This window comes from Glarea lozoyensis (genome assembly GCF_000409485.1).
Source record: "Glarea lozoyensis ATCC 20868 chromosome Unknown GLAREA3, whole genome shotgun sequence".
In the NCBI taxonomy this organism is placed as follows: Eukaryota; Fungi; Ascomycota; class Leotiomycetes; order Helotiales; family Helotiaceae; genus Glarea; species Glarea lozoyensis.
The window spans coordinates 1946915-1963420 of NW_007360998.1; the positions used below are offsets into that span (position 1 = coordinate 1946915).

Here is a 16506-nt window from a genome sequence, read left to right on the forward strand (position 1 = left end):
TCCAAACAACATCACTCTGTCTATTGATGATTCCAACGCCAAAAGTCTCATAGGCAACATCAACGCAATAAAGCATTCTTTGCCCATCCCAGAATGCTTCTTCCACCCTCAACATTAGCAGTCCCTTCCGGTCCATCCCTATGAGAATGTCAATGATCAAACTCGCCAGAAAGACTCTATTGGATCATCTTACCAAAACATAAGCCCTCCCAAATTCGCATATTTCCCTTTCGTGCTCGCCACGATAGCATTAATGCCCTTAGCACTCTTGATACCATTATTATACGCCGTCGGCCCAGCAGGCGGCCACGAGGGTGCACCACTGAAGATTCAAAAAGTCAGGAAACAGAAATATCATTTGAATCTCAGGTACAGCATTTAAAGCTCAGCCGCAAAAGGCGATAGATTAACATACATCATCACCCTCGGTCCCCTAACCCTTCCATTTCGGCTCAGAGCGAGACTCCAAGTCTTCAAACTGTCCTGAAATCCAGCGCTGCCAATCTCGCAAGATGGATTGTTGTAGAATTGCACAAACACGAAATCGAGCGTGAGTAACATGTCCATCGGGTTCGAAGCGTCAGGGTAGGGGCATTGAGGGCCGGCGCTCAGGTAAAATCGCTTCGCGGAAGCGGAAGACCGAGGGAAGCGCGATCTTAGTGTGTTGGAAAGTGTGAGGTAAGATGTTGGGTTTCCAGTTTCGTTGTCTGTTTTTGAGTTTGTTAGAAGACTAAGCGAGTGGAAAAGGGGTTGCTTGCTAACCGAAGTCAAAACCGTCAACGACAACATTTCCGAAAGGTCTCCCCACCTTCTTTGCTGAAACTGTACCGAAAGTATCCCATACTGCGTTACCGAATGCTCTCGCTTCTGCGTCGTTTGAGAAAGTCACCCTGCCTGTTGCACCACCGATTGCAATGAGGATCTTCTTTCCATATGCACGTTGACATTTGTTGATGTCCGCTGCTAGTTTTGTGCAAGCCGAAGGGACAGTGTCGCTACATCCAAGACCAAAGTCATAAGTTGGCTTGTTACCGGCTGTTTTGCCCGTTATAAATGCTAACACTGTAGTACAAGAAATATTAGCTTTAGTCAATAAACCTTTGATACAGAGGGCTGGAAGGTGGATAGGGGTGTCTTTACCAATTATATCTATCGAAGATTGAGAACACTGCGATAGCAGGTCATATTGAGCCGTGGCAGGGGTCTGACCATAATACACCGCAACATTGGCTTTTGCAGATGGATTAAAGATGGATCGTTTAGCAATAGATGAATCCAGGCCATCGGTACTGTTCATTTCCCCATCGGGGCTGCCGTCTACTACTGTGTCCTCTGTCTGCGTTACTGCATCGTCAGTCGTTCCAGGTTCTTGGACAGAAGAAGTGGTGCTCTCAGAGGGTGTGTTATCTTCGGTGGGACTGCCAGGATTACCAAAGACCTCAAGTTCTGGCACGGTTGCGGTGTCCACAGAAGGTACTGTACTCTCGGTCGAAGTACTTAAATTATCGACAACTTCAGGCTCCGGGACCGTAGTATCAAGAACAGGTGCTATGTTGTCCGTAGGGCCACCTGGATTATCGAACACAGGTTCGGGAATCGTGGTATCAACGACAGGTGCTATGCTCTCAGTGGAATTGGCCTGAGAATCAAATGCTTCAGTTCCTGGTACCAAAGTTGTGGCTTCTACAACAGGTACTGTGGTTTCAGTAGAAGTGTCTGTATTGTCGAATACCTCAGGTTCTGGCATCGTCGAATCTACCACAGGTACCGTGCTTTCGGTAGAGTTTGCCTGAGAATCAGATGCTTCAGATTCCGGCAAGAGATCCATGCCGTTTACAACAGAAACTGTGGTTTCAGTAGAGTTGCCTGTATCATCCAGCACCTCAGATTCTGGCAACGATGCTGTGCTCGCAGGAAGCAGGATGGTCTCGGTAGAATTAGCCTGAGTATCGAATGCTTCGGGTTCTGGTGTGGAAGCCGTGATGTTCGCTAGAGGTGTTGTGGTCTCTGTAGCATTGGCAAGATTGTCAAACACTTCAGCTTCTGGTACAGAACCCAGGACATTCCCAAAAGGTGGCGTGTCTTCTGTAGAATTTCCTGCATTATCGAAAACTTCGGGCTGTAGGGCGGAATCTGTTGTGTTGGCAGAAGGTATTGGGACCTCCGTGGAGATAGCTGGGCTGCTTGTCTCAGGCAGCATTGAGACTGGAGTAGATGATTCCATCGAAGAAGGGAGAAGAATATCGGTATTACTGCTCAGTTCTTCAGTGCTAAATCCAGCGGGGCTATCCGTAGTGATCTCCAACGAGGTTACATCAGGTACTAAAGTGATAGTGATTGTTGTTGATATAGTTGACGTTACCATCACTGTGGTGTCTTCTTCAGTGATGCTGAAAGAGGAATCGGGTAGCGAAGTAATGGTCACCGTCGATATCGCTGTTACCGTCACAGTTATCCTCTCAGTTATAATCGACTCGATATTTAGGTCCGTGGATGAAGTTACCGCAGCTTGTACGTCGGCCATCATAAAAGTGGATGGGGCCAGAGCTGGTAAACCACCGCCTAACGCCGGAACTGGACTTGTCGTGACTAACATATTAACATTATCATCCTCAATACTTACCAGACCAATATCAGGCATTGAATCTCCTGCAATACGGCCAACCATATTGAGATTATCAATCGCCGAGAACATAGGCATAGATGTTTGTGCAGGCGGTTCTCCCTCGGTCGATGAAGGAGCTATTGCAGGGTTATTGACATCTTCAGTTGGTGTTAGCAACACCTCGACCGGCGACGGCTCCTCCTGTATCGACTCCTTCTCTGGCCGTCCCGGTGGTAATCCTCCTCCTGTAGCTTTGACTGGTAAAACCGTTGCTGTGGAAATGACCGAGGTGTCTGATATCAAATCTAGTGTGGTAGGATGTCGACGACCTAGAAATCTATCAATTGATCTTGAAGGGGGGAATACATATCTTTCGCTGTCAAAAGGCTGTGCTCTCTTTTCTAAAAACACTGTTGGATCTAAATCTGCCCCACCTTTCACATCTATCGAATCTGGGTCAGTAAAGGTATCTTCTGCTTCATCCCCTAGGAAATCTGGCGTAAGAAGTGGTATGAGTCCACATTGCACCAAATTTGTCTCTACTATCAAGGCCAGGGCCAGGTATTTAGGTATTTGCATGATTGTGTTAAGTGATGGAGGCTGTCTTCAGCCAATATTCTCCGTTGACTTGACGTATAAAAAGTCCAGATACATGTTACATACGCATCGGACCATTGAGACTTTATCTATACCACATCAGTGCTACTGGGGGTAAATAGAGAAACCAGATAGCAACCAGCACAATCCAGGTGTGAGACTTTGCGAGGCGCGATACGCCATGGAGATCATAGGAATGCGTATGTCACGCATATCGATAAAAGGACTTTCAGGAATGATGACTAGCAATGCCTAGCTGAGTAAAAGCGCCGCGACTTACAGGATCAGTGAAATCACTCTCCACACCGTCATTCGCACCCCAGACAATTCTTAGTATCTCTTCCCAGTCAAGTTTGCACACAACGGAATAAATGTTCTTTTGACTGTTTTGATTTGGACATTATTAAGTTTTCAACCCAGCAGTTACTGCCGTTCAGATTAGTATTCTATGTACAACGCCAATTGCCCCGCATCCACCAGCCAACATAACGGCTCCCCATGATTTGACAAGAGCTAGCAAAATGCCAAAAGACGGCGACGCAGAGCTCATCTTGCCTCGCCCAATGTACTGTGCAATGCAACCAAATAAATCTTAAGATTCCACCAACAAATCTCTCGAAGATGGAGCGCCGAGCGTCTCCGTGTGTGTTGTGTATTTTGAAGACAAAGGAAAAATAACCGTCAACATGCTGTGATGCAATACGCCCCGTATGGTATTGTTATAATATGACTACAATGAAGTGCTCGTGCTACACATCTCGTGTTATGCAGGGTGACAGAGCTTAGAGTGAATTTTGAAGAAAGGAGATGCCGATTAGAAGTTTTGTGATATTCCAGCACTTTGCTGTGGGAAGTGAGCCGGATTCTCGATTCGAGTATTTCGTCGAGCTTGTACATCGCGAATGACCGGCTGACCACCCATTTCGGCCCTCCCTGGTGGACTGCCGAATGGTGTTTCTCCGTTGTATGGGTTACCAGCGGCATCATATTGGTTGTAGGCACCGCCATATCCTCCCATCTCGCCAGAGCCATCAGATCTGCCAGCGGCGCTGTAGGACGACGATGCGTTCGATGGTCCGCGATTTATGTCTCCGTTCCGGTTACCTGATGCAGCAGGGCCCATCGCACCCAAAGCCTCTGTTTCACCTGGATGGCCTTCGACAGAATGACCCTCACCAACCAACGGGTTGTCCGATCGGGTGTCCGACGTTGGACCCTGTGTTGGAGACGTGCCTTCCGAGTATGCCATGCCGATTCCACCGGCAGATTGCCCACCAGAAATTGTTGTGGAGGCTTTTCGACCCGATGAACCCACAGCTGTGGTAGTACCCCATCCTCGATATCCAGAAGAGCCATCCTCGCGCATCTCAAAAGGACCATCGTGTCCAGCGGAGCCGCCGGCCACAGCAGGAAGAGTAGGATCATTGTTGGGATTGTAGCCGTATTCTTCTACCTCTTTACGCCTTAACTCCTCTGCATCTTTACGTGCTTTTCGTTTCCTCCACAAGAAAAGTGCGGCGAGGACGAGCAGCGTCACAGCCACGATTGGAACAACGACAGCGACAGCTACTACACCACCTTTGCTTAGGCCCGAGCTACCCGAGCTACTGGCTCCTCCTTGTAAACCAGCAGTTGAAGACGCAGATGAGGACGAGGAGGAGGATGAGCCAGTGGCTACTCCCGTTGGAGACGTCGGCTGTGCCGTTGAGGTTATTAGGACTGTTCGTGTGCTACCATCTTGTGTGATGATGGAAGTAGACGGCGTAGGAATTGCTATAGGTGATGTTGTCGGAGTCTGGGTTACTGTGCTGGGTTGTTGAGTTGTGGTTGTTGGGGGATTGGTAGTCGGAGTTTGTGTAGGGGTTGTCGGGACGGTAGGGACTTGGGTAGTCGACTGGATTGTCGAGGTAGAGGGTAGAGGCGTTGTTGGCGTGTTTGATTCCGGAGTGGTAGAAAGAGAAGAAGAAGTAGCTGGGGAAGGGCTAGGGTTAGCTGAGGTACTGGAAGGGACCGTTGAAGAGGAGAATGAACTACTCGACGGCGACGATTCGGGAAGACTCGTCGTCGACGCTACAGAGGGAGCCTGGGAACTGGGTGATGCCGTTGGCACACTGGATTCCGTACTTGTAGAATTTGACGACATCGTAAATTGACGGACCCTGAGGTCTCTCGCTCGTCTGTGTGTCGCCATGTCAGCGACAAAGAACCTCAACATAGAACAAAAGCTCGCGCGCGCCGTCTTAACGGCATCTCAAGCGCAGTGGTATAGTTCCAGAGTAATAACGTACCTGAATTCAAGGAAGAATGATGATGTTATGTGTCGACGCCTGTGCTTAGGGGTGCAAGTTCCACTGAAAGCACGATTGTTTCGAGTTTACGGATGAGTGTCTGAGGATTCGCTGATTGGGGTGCAGTGGGTGTCGGACGCGATCGATCGGCAGTGAACAATAGGGACTCGAGGAAGGGGGTGGTAAACAAAGGTAACGGCGTTCAGACAGCAATCGAATGCGTCCTCTGCCAATGATGCAGAAGTTGACGAGAACAATTCAAAAGCGAATTGGCTCTGGTGTCGTGGTGTTTTGAAAGAGAGGAGACGGAGCGAAGGCGCTCGTGTTGATGAACAGGCAAAAGAAGGGCCGGCGAGCTGAGAGCCAATGAAAGGGAGCGAATTTGGTGCTTAAACGGGGAAGGTCGCGGACGGGCCAGGGTCTGAGGACGAGGAAATGAGGTGAGACCGCGAGAAATGGAGCGCGGTGATGCCAAGACAGCAAAAGTATTCAGATGAGATGGAGCCTTCTTTGTCTGAATCTTCGTGGGAACGGATTGTTTGAGGGCGTTTGTTGGTTGCTATTCCTTTATCGCGTGGGTCGAATTGATGCAGAACAATATGGAAAGGACGAAAAAAGACTCGTGACGGCGACGGCGAGGACAAAGGATTACGGCTCTGTGAGTCTTGGATGTGCTGGATGTGCGGTGAGTGGTAAGGAGTGAAGAGGGCGGTTGAGGGAGGTTGATGAGTGTAGGATGAAGGTGAGAGGTGGAGGATGAAGTTGTGAAGAAAATATTTGATGGGTACGAGGTAAATTTGGATACGTGAGCAAGCTAGACAAGCTAAACAAGCTGGGAAGACTTCAATCGCTTGCCCGAGCAGCTAATCCGAAGTGTCTTGCCATGCGATGCGCCGATGGAGTGCTAATACCGTTAGGGGAAGTCCGCAGATCCAGTTGGCAGATCGTCAAAGGGTCAAGAGCAGGCTAACATTGTCGGTCGATGAGGTCACGGTTTGGTTGGTTCGCATCGAGGGGAAAGAGCCTTTCTAGACCAAGAAGAGCAAGTATCGATGGTCCTAATAGAGAGGTTTTGCAACTTATGGGATTATAATTGCATAATTACGAGTCTTACAATTGTTATTATTTTCAAAATAAGAGGTTTTGTAGCTTTTGGGACTCGGTTCGTAATTTAGCGCGTAAGAGACTGTTTCGACCCGAATAACTTCCTAATCAGGACGATTAGATTTAATCCTAAATAAATCCCATGGGACTATATAGTCCTAAACGCGATTTTGGGATTATAAAGTTCTATCGGAGCTCCGAAAGAGAGAAAGCATAAATTACATGAAACTATAGCGCTAAACCATAATAGAAAGTTAAACGGTAATCCCAAAATCTGCAAAACCTCTCTAATGCAGCTCAATTCAACGTTGTAGACAAGTCGAGGTAGCGTAGGTACAAGTGCGTTGGTGTTGGTACCGTACGAGTACTACTGTACAAGTACCTACAATACAGTAGTAGTCCTTGTTATTCTCGGAATGCCAGGTTAGTCGAGCACTGTAGCTTCAACACCAGCACTGCCGCCGCCATCGACGGCTACGACAACTTGAACAACACCTGAGAAGAGCGATCTCTGCTGTATCCATGAACCGGCCGATGTTCGTTACTGGTTCGACGGGCATGCTACCGCTGTCGGATGGTCTAATGGATGGGGCTGTGTCTTTCCAAGGTGACGGGTACCGATGTTACCACTAAAAAGTTGACACAATTGGTATCGAGCCGACATCAGGGTCCAATTGAACCGCACGTCAACTCTTTATTTCGCTGCAGTCATTCGGCACGCATTCAGTTGGTAGCCACAATCCTCAGCCTTATCTGGAGATGTTGTAGCGAAGACCTAATTTCTTCGGACTATATAAGTTATTTTTATCGATTGGCTTTGTTTTGCTTCAGCCATTCGTCGTCGGGTTACAGTCAAAGCCAAGCAAAGACAACCCTTTCTTTGGACGAAGATATCATGAGTTTCTGCTCAGGCGAGTTTCCATCAGTTACCTCCTGAAGTAATTTTTCAAACACCAAATATGCATATGCACACTGCTTAGCAAATTGCAAAGTCTAACTTGCATCTCAAATTCTAGATTTTGAGATAGCCTTTCGGAGACTTTGAAGCCGCATGCGTAGCTGAAGCCGAGAGCACACCCACGCCTCATGCCCACATCAATTCCACGCACAACACATTTTCTCCTCTTTCCTCCGAGATTTGTTTGAACGTCAGCAGGATTTATTTGATTATTCCATCGGTAGTTGAAATCAGTTCGGGTGACCACAAGTTACTCATCATCGCACAGTACATTCAATAAAGTCACTTCAAATCCACCAATCCAATAACCAGTGAACTACCCTTCACATTAGCAACACTCTCACCAAAAGAATACAACACCAAAAAATCTACACCGACAAACCACTCACTCATCAACTCACATCGCCCCCTAATTTCGCATCTGCATCATATCCAGATACATCACGCTCACATTATTCACGAGGTCTAGAATTCCACACTCACCCCGCACTGTTCGCCGTCCAAGTGTTGTACCTTCGTACCCCAGGAAATTAATCACCAAACAGGAAGTACCGCCTTCTCAATCCAGGTCATTGAGCTCATTCTAATCTTACTCTTTTTTGCCTAACCTTCCAAAGGCTAGGCCTTTTCTACTACAGCAGTACAGAACTGTGTTGTATTCTGTCAGCTGATTCTACACTCGGTTCTCTACATGTCCGTTACCAAACCATAAATCTCTATCGCTTCCTCTAAGTGAACATCAAATTCGTTCGACGCTGTACTCCGTATACACAATTCCGTTCCCTCATTATCCAAAATCACTTCCATCCCGTTCCAAACAAACCACACCCTGCCATCTCATCACCGTCGGTTCCAAAAATCCAAAACTTCGGTAAGCGAAACGTCATGACTTTATGCATGAGCTGCCATGTTTCCAGTTTTGCCACAGACGCTGAACATGGCAATGTTCGAATCACAACAATCTCATTTGTTAGCGGCTGATTGTCGGATGAAACTCGAGCAATTACGATGTTTGAATTGTGAAATGTGGGATCGAGCACCTTGAAAGTATATCTGAGTCAGGGGTTGGTGTGCAGGCGAGAGCGTCTTGAGAAGGTGGAGAAAAACCGTGACACGTCGTATTTCTGAATCTAGTTGTTTAAAAGAGAGGCTCAAAACACTTTTCTTCTAGGCACAAGCGATGGTGTTAAGGCTCTGCTACACATATTACTTTGAAGTAATTTATTCTACTGAATTCGAAGGTATACGCGGATACGAGCCAGTCTTTGATCCATCATCATGGCGCGGGCTCTTCATATGATCAATGAGAACTCCTCTAAGTGACTCAACCAGTATCTTGACAAGAGTTTTGATCGTTCTCCAGAGTTCTCAAATCTAAGTGACTGACCATCTCTTCCGCAGCATGAAAATGTTTAGGTAGTCTTCTTTGATATCATGAGTAACATCGTCGAGTAAGAAGTTGCAACTCCAGTATCGGAGTCAAGAAAGATGATAAGGCTATCATGCCAGGTTCAGATTACTCAAAGTGTGCCTTATATCCAGTAAACCAAAGGAGCAGCTGTTATTGCCCAACGACAAGAGACACAATTCTAGCATTCCTCTTAAGAGTATAAAATATCAAGCTCTCACTTGTGGCACCTAGTACTCTTTGAGCTCATAACCTCACATAATGACACAGACACATTAGTTGAACAACCTTCGGAGCTTATAACAACGACAGCACTCTTGCACTAGCAATTTTGCCTTTGCAAGATGCTGCCTTAATCTTAGGCGGTTGGGGGCGACATATGTTGAAAAGGTACTGACGTAGACTTTTGCCATATCATATCTAATGCATGTATTCTAAAAGTAAACACTTAGTTTCTTTGTACCATGTACCGTGTTTACAAAGACCATCGGAAGGATATAAAGAGGTGGTTTCTTTCTCGAGAAGACCCAGTTTTAGCTCTCTCACTACCCTGAAAATGACTTTGCGTAAAATCTTTACATTCAGAATAAGATTCTCTTCATGAAATTAAGTAAATGATACTATTTGTTTTGGTAAGAGACAGTTTCAAATCAAAATTTCATGGTGATGATACAGGCATTCACACAAGTTTAAACTTTAAACAGATGTAGAAGGGCAAGCCTGAACACATTGAGACTCGTATCTTTTTGAAGGTATAGTCAAGATTCTGCTAAGGCTGTGTTAAAGTGGTTGAGGAATGATTTGTTGCAGACTTAACGAAATATGTTCACTTTGAATATCACTGACCCAGACCAAGGCTGCGATACATCATGATCAAACGTACCCAGGGTAAGTGGTGAGAGAAAGAAGGATTATTTATAATTCCCGTACTTAAAGTTAAACTTGGTTGGTATCATAAAATTGATCATAACAATGGCGGCAAAACAGGCCACTACCCAATGCAGGGTATTGCATCCAACTCCATACGCAATTCGTCAAAAACGCTTTCCAAAACGACCAAATCACATCGCTCAGACACCGGAAATACCATCGTAAAGACACCACATGAATACCATAGCGTCAATGAATCATAACATCATACTCCTCCTTCTTGCTGATATCCTATCACTTCTGGCATCACCTAAGTTCGCATTTACCATATCCTGGGAACTGCTGGATTTCTTGAGGGCACTCAGTCTCTCACCATTTGGAATTGTGCTTCCCTGTTGATCCAAATGAGATTGTCTTCGGCGACTAATCGTGACTTGCCTTCGCTTCGTTGTTTCGATATCAGAAGCGTCGCCATCATCATTAACTGTCAAGTCTCGCGGCACATAAGATTGTCGCCTTGTGGGACGCGATTTGGTTTTCGCATCGTTGACTAGAAAGGATGCAGGTAAATCATTTGGGGAGGAACCGGAAGATCCGTTCATGGATAAGTTTTCCATGCTCGCCGCTAAGCTAGGACTTTCATGATCAAGGGCCTTTTCCCTTGCGAAAGCTTTGGCTTTCCTTTGTTCTGCCACCAATGCCGAAATGGCATTTTCAGATGAAGTTTTCCCCTCGTTCAATGGGGGTTGTTGTAAAATAGATTCTCGCCGCTTTCGATGTGTAGTGATACTACTTGGCAACAAGTCGCTTTGGTTGGCTTTTGCTCTCAGTGGGCTGTTCTCAATTGTATCTCTGGAAGCTGATGGCATACTTTTCCAAGCATCCTCGTCTTCCGCCTCTGTCTTGATCGTGAAGGAAACCCCATGGCCATCTTCATGTTTTATAGTTGGCGCGTGTACGATCTTGCCATCTTTATCAACAGCATCCGCAAAGGCCTTTGTTGGTCGTCTCATCTTGTCCCTTAAACTGGGCTCCGCATAACTGATGGCACCTCGAGCCCTCCGGCTTGGCCGTATGCCTTCTGTTCCAGATTTGAGTTCCGGAGGTGGTGGAGTATCTCGACTTTCTGCATCCCTTGCTGTCGACGGTTGAGAGGAAGAAGGGGAGAAAATGTCTACAGCTGCTGGCGTCTCCGGTTCTAGATGAACCTCTATTGGATCGGTAATTCTTTCGGGTTTTGGTTCAACTACAATAGCTCGCTGAGTTGCCTCTCTGGAGTTGTCTTTTCCTATAGTAGGAATCTGAACATTCGCTTTGGCGGACTTGATCTCGTCCTTCACAGGCCCTCTTGTAGCTTTCTTAGGGGAATTGTTAACACTCTTTGGGCCTAACACCTTTCTTGTCGAATTCACTGGTGTGGTAGATCTCTTCTCTCGACTAACTCCTCTTGCAACGGCAAGTTCCCGAATTGTCTTGCTTTTAGTTACCGCTGATTGACTAGCATTTGTGTCGTTAATCTTCTGGTCGCTCACAGCACGACTGAATTTGAAACCATCGGAAGAGCTGCCCACGCATGCTGTGACATTAATGTTGTCGTCATCTTCCCTCACGCTGAGTTTCCTCTTCGCTCCAGCTTTGAGCGACTCTTTGACTTCCGGGGCTGGCTCTGTCGAAGCCTTGTGATTATCTTCTTCACTCTGCTCACTTATGCCGCCGCTCTCCCTCCGCTTTCGCCTCTGCTCCAAGTTGAAAGAAAATGCGGGACCGGCATCGTCCTCGTTCTCCAAGCTGACTGGTTGCTGCCTCCGTGGCAGGTCAATCTTTACGGGATCTTCGTCAACGAACTGTGATATTGGCGGAGGCCCAATATCTGGCGACTCCGTATTTTCCGGTGTAGTTTCGGAATTGGAAATCAGTTCTTTGAGCTCTTGTTGCCTGTATGGGTCAGTACATGTCCGTGTGCATATATTCGTGACTGATAGGTGAAAACAATTGAATGTCAGATAAGCACATGAGTGCAGTGGTGTTCGTCATATGACGGTTCTTGAGGCCGCTCAGTAACACGGACCAGTATTATCATCATACAAGGGAATGGTTTCAATGAAGCAAATATAAACAATCAACGTACTCGAGTGTTTTCCGGGGGTACTGCTTGTTCTCCAAAATTGGTGGCAGCCTGCCTTCTTGAGCAGCCATCGCTTCACTCAAGGTGCACATGTTCTTCCAGTTTTTTGCCTCTGGACTTGTTCCAAGACTGGCTCGTGCGAGTTTACCCTGTTTCAATGATCTATTGACAGTCTTTGGTGCTTCACCCAATCCGCCAAGTAATGTACCGATCTCTTGTAGTTTGGCTTCAAGCTCTGATTTGATGTGTATTGCGTACGCTGCTGTTCGTTGGGCATTTCCGTTGTCAAGCTCACATTGAAGATGAAGTATTTGTCCTCGAAGAGCAAGATTGTCGGCAAGTAACTTCGATACTTCATTTTCAAGGTTTCGAATTCGTAAAGATTGGGAGGAATTGGTTCGGGCGATATCACGATTTTGCCGCATAAACTTGCGCTTCACTGAGATTCCTGTTAGCGTATGCCACCATATTCCTGGAAAGAAGTTTTACAAGATTCTAAGCTCTCTGTCGAGGCGGAAGCAGGAACCTCGTTGAGACGAGCCATGACGGCAGTAACATGCGGCAATCCTCCTTAATAATGATACACCTGCGGCTGGACAAGAAAAACGTAACTTTTATCCGAAGGGAATCCAAAGGTGCCTCAAAGAGCAGACTGAGCTCGACGTGACTGGCCGTAAAAAAGTTATGGCAATCAAAATTGAAGAATTTCATCGTAGGGGAAATATCATGTTTACATTCGGACAAAAAGGGAAAGGTTCCGTTGTGCCAAAGCGCTGATACCCCTGTCCCGGCTGACAACATGACGACCAGGGAACTTTTTTGTATGCGATGTGGGAAGAAGTAACGCAAACCACACAAAATACCCAATCTTCTATCAGGATCCTCACTTAAAATAGTGTATTACCACCGATAGCAAGCACGAGCTATCTAATACTCTAAACTGCTAAAAGCTGCCTCAATCCGCGCCAAACAGTCACGCAATATGTCGTACTCGTCGAGACCGATCGCTTCACATTTGCGTCAAGGCTCGACAACGAACTCTTCGGGTCCCTCACCAGTGTTGTTAGCCAGAATAAACGAAAAGAAGGCAGAATTGGAAAATCTTAAGCAGCTGCGGGATCTAAGTGCGGGACTAGCAGGTCAGATGCAAATGCTCGAGGAGAAGCTTGGAACGCTTTCGGATGGAACTGAAGGTTTGCAGACGTGTAATTTCTTTCAACGTGTACTTACTTGAGTGCAATAGCTGTCGCAACCGTGTTGGGCAATTGGCATAATGTCCTCCAAGCGATTAGTATGGCATCAAGTGCGTTTATTCAACAGCCCCCTGTAGGTCTTTCAGTACTGACCTAGTATAGTGAAAATACCCAAACCAAAGGACAGCGAGGACCACATGCCGGAAAGTAAAGCGAAAGACGAAATAGAGCTTCCACAAACGCTGGTCAGAATACCTACGGAGCATGCGCCGATGTTGAAGCAACAGACAGAGGGGAACGAAGAATGATCGTGGTGCGCAATGAAACGCACTCTTATGTGATTACGAATTACGATGCAGATATGGCTAGTGGCGTTTTGGAGGAAATTAGAAGAAAGCTTCGGGCGTTTTGAAAAGTGGAATTCGTATGAGATACCCAACATCTTCACAATGCTGTAGTTGTTTTGAAGCATAGTTAAAAGCAGCCGCTAGAGTCATCTCCAGCCTACAATACCCACCTTTACTCCTCTTACAAAGTTCTGTTCTGTGTGTGGAGCTCGGGGAGGGATATCGATACGGAGGAGTACCTAGAGCTCTATCAATGAGTACAGTTCTATCAGTGAGTACAATACTTGCACAAATCCACCTGATATACCAGGGCCTGGACAAAGTGCTATCATTGGCTACACTGCAGCCTATCATCGCGTGGCGAATTGGTCGCGTAGCCGTTGCTATGCCGTGGCTTGTAAATATCCGAACACAGCATCATTGGAAGGCGCATACGAATATTGTACAAGCCTTTTGGCATTTCCTTCCTCCCACGTCCGTCTCACTCTTCCTCCATCGATAATTCAGTGTGCACTGACAGTTGCACAATCGCCCTCGCATCACAACCCCTCCTAGTATCGATACACAATTTTGCAACGTTGTTAATAATTTTTGCTGTGCCCCTGTCACCTGTGTCAAGCATCTGCCATTCAAATCTCCGACCCAAGCTGCCGACATTTCATATCCGCAACAAGACTTGAAGTCTTCGTATCACGCCAAAATGAGTCGAGTTACTCGGTCGCGCAAAATCGACATTGCAGAGGACGTCTCCGAAGTTAGTGACGAAGCAATTCCGCGAAACATTATATCGAGTGAGCCGGCTTTGATAGATATTAGTAACCAAACTGGTATCAATAACATGTCCTCTGAGGCTTCATCTCTTACAGCGTCCGTCCCTTCACACATCAAGCAATTGAAGGCAGCTTACCGTAATGCGATCGGTACGAAGAAGAACAAGAAAGCCAGAAGCAAGAAGAAGGATGGAGAAGATACGCATAGGGACGTTTCAACAGAGAGTTCTATTGTGGTCAATAATGAGAACCATTTCCAAGGTGGTGACGCGCCGGAATTCAGTCTGCCAGTCCCCGCTCAGGACACAGGGCTGATGGCTCTGCTCGATACATTGACAATGGAGAATGCTGTCACTTCCAATGGCATTGACGAAGCGGAACGGCGCGCTGTGAACCCAACTACCAGTCGAGTCACCCGACGCCAATTAGCTCAGCAAAAAGCAGGTTAGTCTAACACAATGATACTGTTACATTCCCCCAAATGTTATGGTAATTTCCCTTTCCGAATATGGGTGCTAACATGTGCGTATACTTAGCAGAGGAAAGTTTATCGTCATCCTTGAAGGGTGATAGCGCCTTGTCCACGAGTGAGCAATGCTCTCCAAACAATGAAGAGTTCCATGAGCAACCTTCACCCCTTATCCATACCCCAATGAAAGAGTTCCCACGCAGCCCGGTACACTCTGCAGCCAGAACATTAGAAGAGGTCGAAGAGACTTGCGCAAAACAGAGTTCCACACCAACTCAAGTGTCCGATGATGATTCGTTTGTAGAACAGATCATCAGTCGGTCGCCAGCAAAATCCGTTTCCCGTATTGAGGATACTGTTGAGGCGCTGGATCAGCTGGAAGATGCTATGGATGCGGTCACCGAAGCAGCTCTAGTAGATTATGTCGTTTCCACAAAAACGTCTCAAAGTCCAACTAGGGTAAAAGAAGCTCGTAGCAAGTCCTTCACTGACAAGCCACAAGTCTCGCACGAAGAACTCGTTGCACAAGCAGTCCGCTCAGAGTATGTACCAAAACAGGTAGCCTTGAAGTCTGGTTCTGCTTCTGTACGGATCAAGCAAACCGCGACGAATCAAGCGCCAGGCCTCCGGAAGTCTGCCTCTATGTCGTTCAGACCACCCATTACAGCCAGCAAAACAGGGCAACAAAGCACTGTCATTCAGCCACCAAAGACTTTGAGCAGACGTCCGACAAGCTTAATGCAACCCAAAGAACCTGTTAAATCTACTAAACAACTCACTCGGCCAGCCTTTGAGCTACCGGGAGAAGCCGTGGCTCGCAGATTGAAGGAACAGCGAGAGGCAAGACTCGCGCAACGTCAATCTAGCGAAGAAGACATTAGCTCATCTCGAATATTGTCTGGCCCTAAGACTATCAAATCTACCAAAGCGCCGACCAAATCCAATTTCGAACTTCCAGGGGAGGCTTTGTCTCGTAAGAAGAAGGAGGCTCATGAAGCCCGACTGAAAGCGAGAGAGGAAGAAGAGCGAAAGCGCCGGGAGTTCAAGGCCAAACCAGTCCGCAAAAGTCTCGTTCCAGATTATATACCTCGTGAGACTGCTGCGAGTCGAGCCCGCCAAAGCAGGATTGGAATTGAGAACATCAATGAGCTGGCTGTTTCCAAACGGAACAGTACCATTGGCGCCCATCATCCATCTATTCAACAGCTCAATCTAGCCAATTGCTCTGCACCTCGCGCCCCAGGTCCCAAACCAACCCGCAAGCCCTCGACGACGAGCGGCCCTTCTATGAGCGGCCTTGCTGTGCAAAGAACTGTTTCAGATAAAGAGGTTCATCTCCAACGGCAAAGAGCCCGAGAAATCTACAATCGAGATGCCAGATTGACAGAGGAAATGGAGAGAGAGAAGCAGGAGCGCGAGGCAGCCGCAAAGCGTGCTCGTGAGGCCGCTGCGGAACGTGGACGGCAAGCTAGTAGGGAGTGGGCGGAGCGCCAACGTGTCCGCAAACTCGCAGAGGGAGACAGAGGCCTCGGTGCTGGCTACGGACCCGGCGGTCAGATGGGATTGAAATGACGAGTTCATGGAACGACCTGTTTTAAACAGGTTTCCAAGTCTTACAACTTTATGACTCTGGTTTATCAACACATGGGAGTGTTTCCCTTTGTTATCGGTATTGGAAAGCGTATGCGTTAGGAGTTATACATGTCCTGAGTACGGAGTTTAGGCGATTTATCTGCACTATTTTGGAGTGCACGTGTCGAGAAATCATTTCA

At 47.0% G+C, this 16506-nt stretch overlaps 5 protein-coding genes across 5 annotated transcripts; 2 read left to right on the forward strand and 3 right to left on the reverse strand.

Moving 5' to 3' along the window:
- Positions 1–59: 59 nt before the first annotated feature.
- Positions 60–3184, reverse strand: GLAREA_00619 ((Trans)glycosidase; the record flags this gene model as incomplete). The annotated part of the gene is made up of 5 exons (XM_008085377.1): positions 60–138; positions 194–322; positions 416–707; positions 763–1062; positions 1141–3184. The coding sequence occupies 5 exons, from the start codon at positions 3182–3184 to the stop codon at positions 60–62; spliced, it is 2844 nt and encodes a 947-aa protein (XP_008083568.1).
- Positions 3185–4016: 832 nt separating this feature from the next.
- GLAREA_00620 (uncharacterized protein) lies at positions 4017–5345 on the reverse strand (the record flags this gene model as incomplete). Its single annotated transcript, XM_008085378.1, has 1 exon — positions 4017–5345. One exon carries the CDS (start codon positions 5343–5345, stop codon positions 4017–4019), a length of 1329 nt encoding a protein of 442 aa, XP_008083569.1.
- A 4742-nt stretch (positions 5346–10087) lies between these two features.
- Positions 10088–12499, reverse strand: GLAREA_00621 (uncharacterized protein; the record flags this gene model as incomplete). Its single annotated transcript, XM_008085379.1, has 3 exons — positions 10088–11765; positions 11959–12394; positions 12445–12499. 3 exons carry the CDS (start codon positions 12497–12499, stop codon positions 10088–10090), a joined length of 2169 nt encoding a protein of 722 aa, XP_008083570.1.
- Positions 12500–12937: 438 nt separating this feature from the next.
- On the forward strand, positions 12938–13456 carry GLAREA_00622 (uncharacterized protein; the record flags this gene model as incomplete). The annotated part of the gene is made up of 3 exons (XM_008085380.1): positions 12938–13148; positions 13199–13258; positions 13311–13456. The coding sequence occupies 3 exons, from the start codon at positions 12938–12940 to the stop codon at positions 13454–13456; spliced, it is 417 nt and encodes a 138-aa protein (XP_008083571.1).
- Positions 13457–14195: 739 nt separating this feature from the next.
- GLAREA_00623 (uncharacterized protein) lies at positions 14196–16306 on the forward strand (the record flags this gene model as incomplete). Its single annotated transcript, XM_008085381.1, has 2 exons — positions 14196–14709; positions 14802–16306. The coding sequence occupies 2 exons, from the start codon at positions 14196–14198 to the stop codon at positions 16304–16306; spliced, it is 2019 nt and encodes a 672-aa protein (XP_008083572.1).
- Positions 16307–16506: the final 200 nt, after the last annotated feature.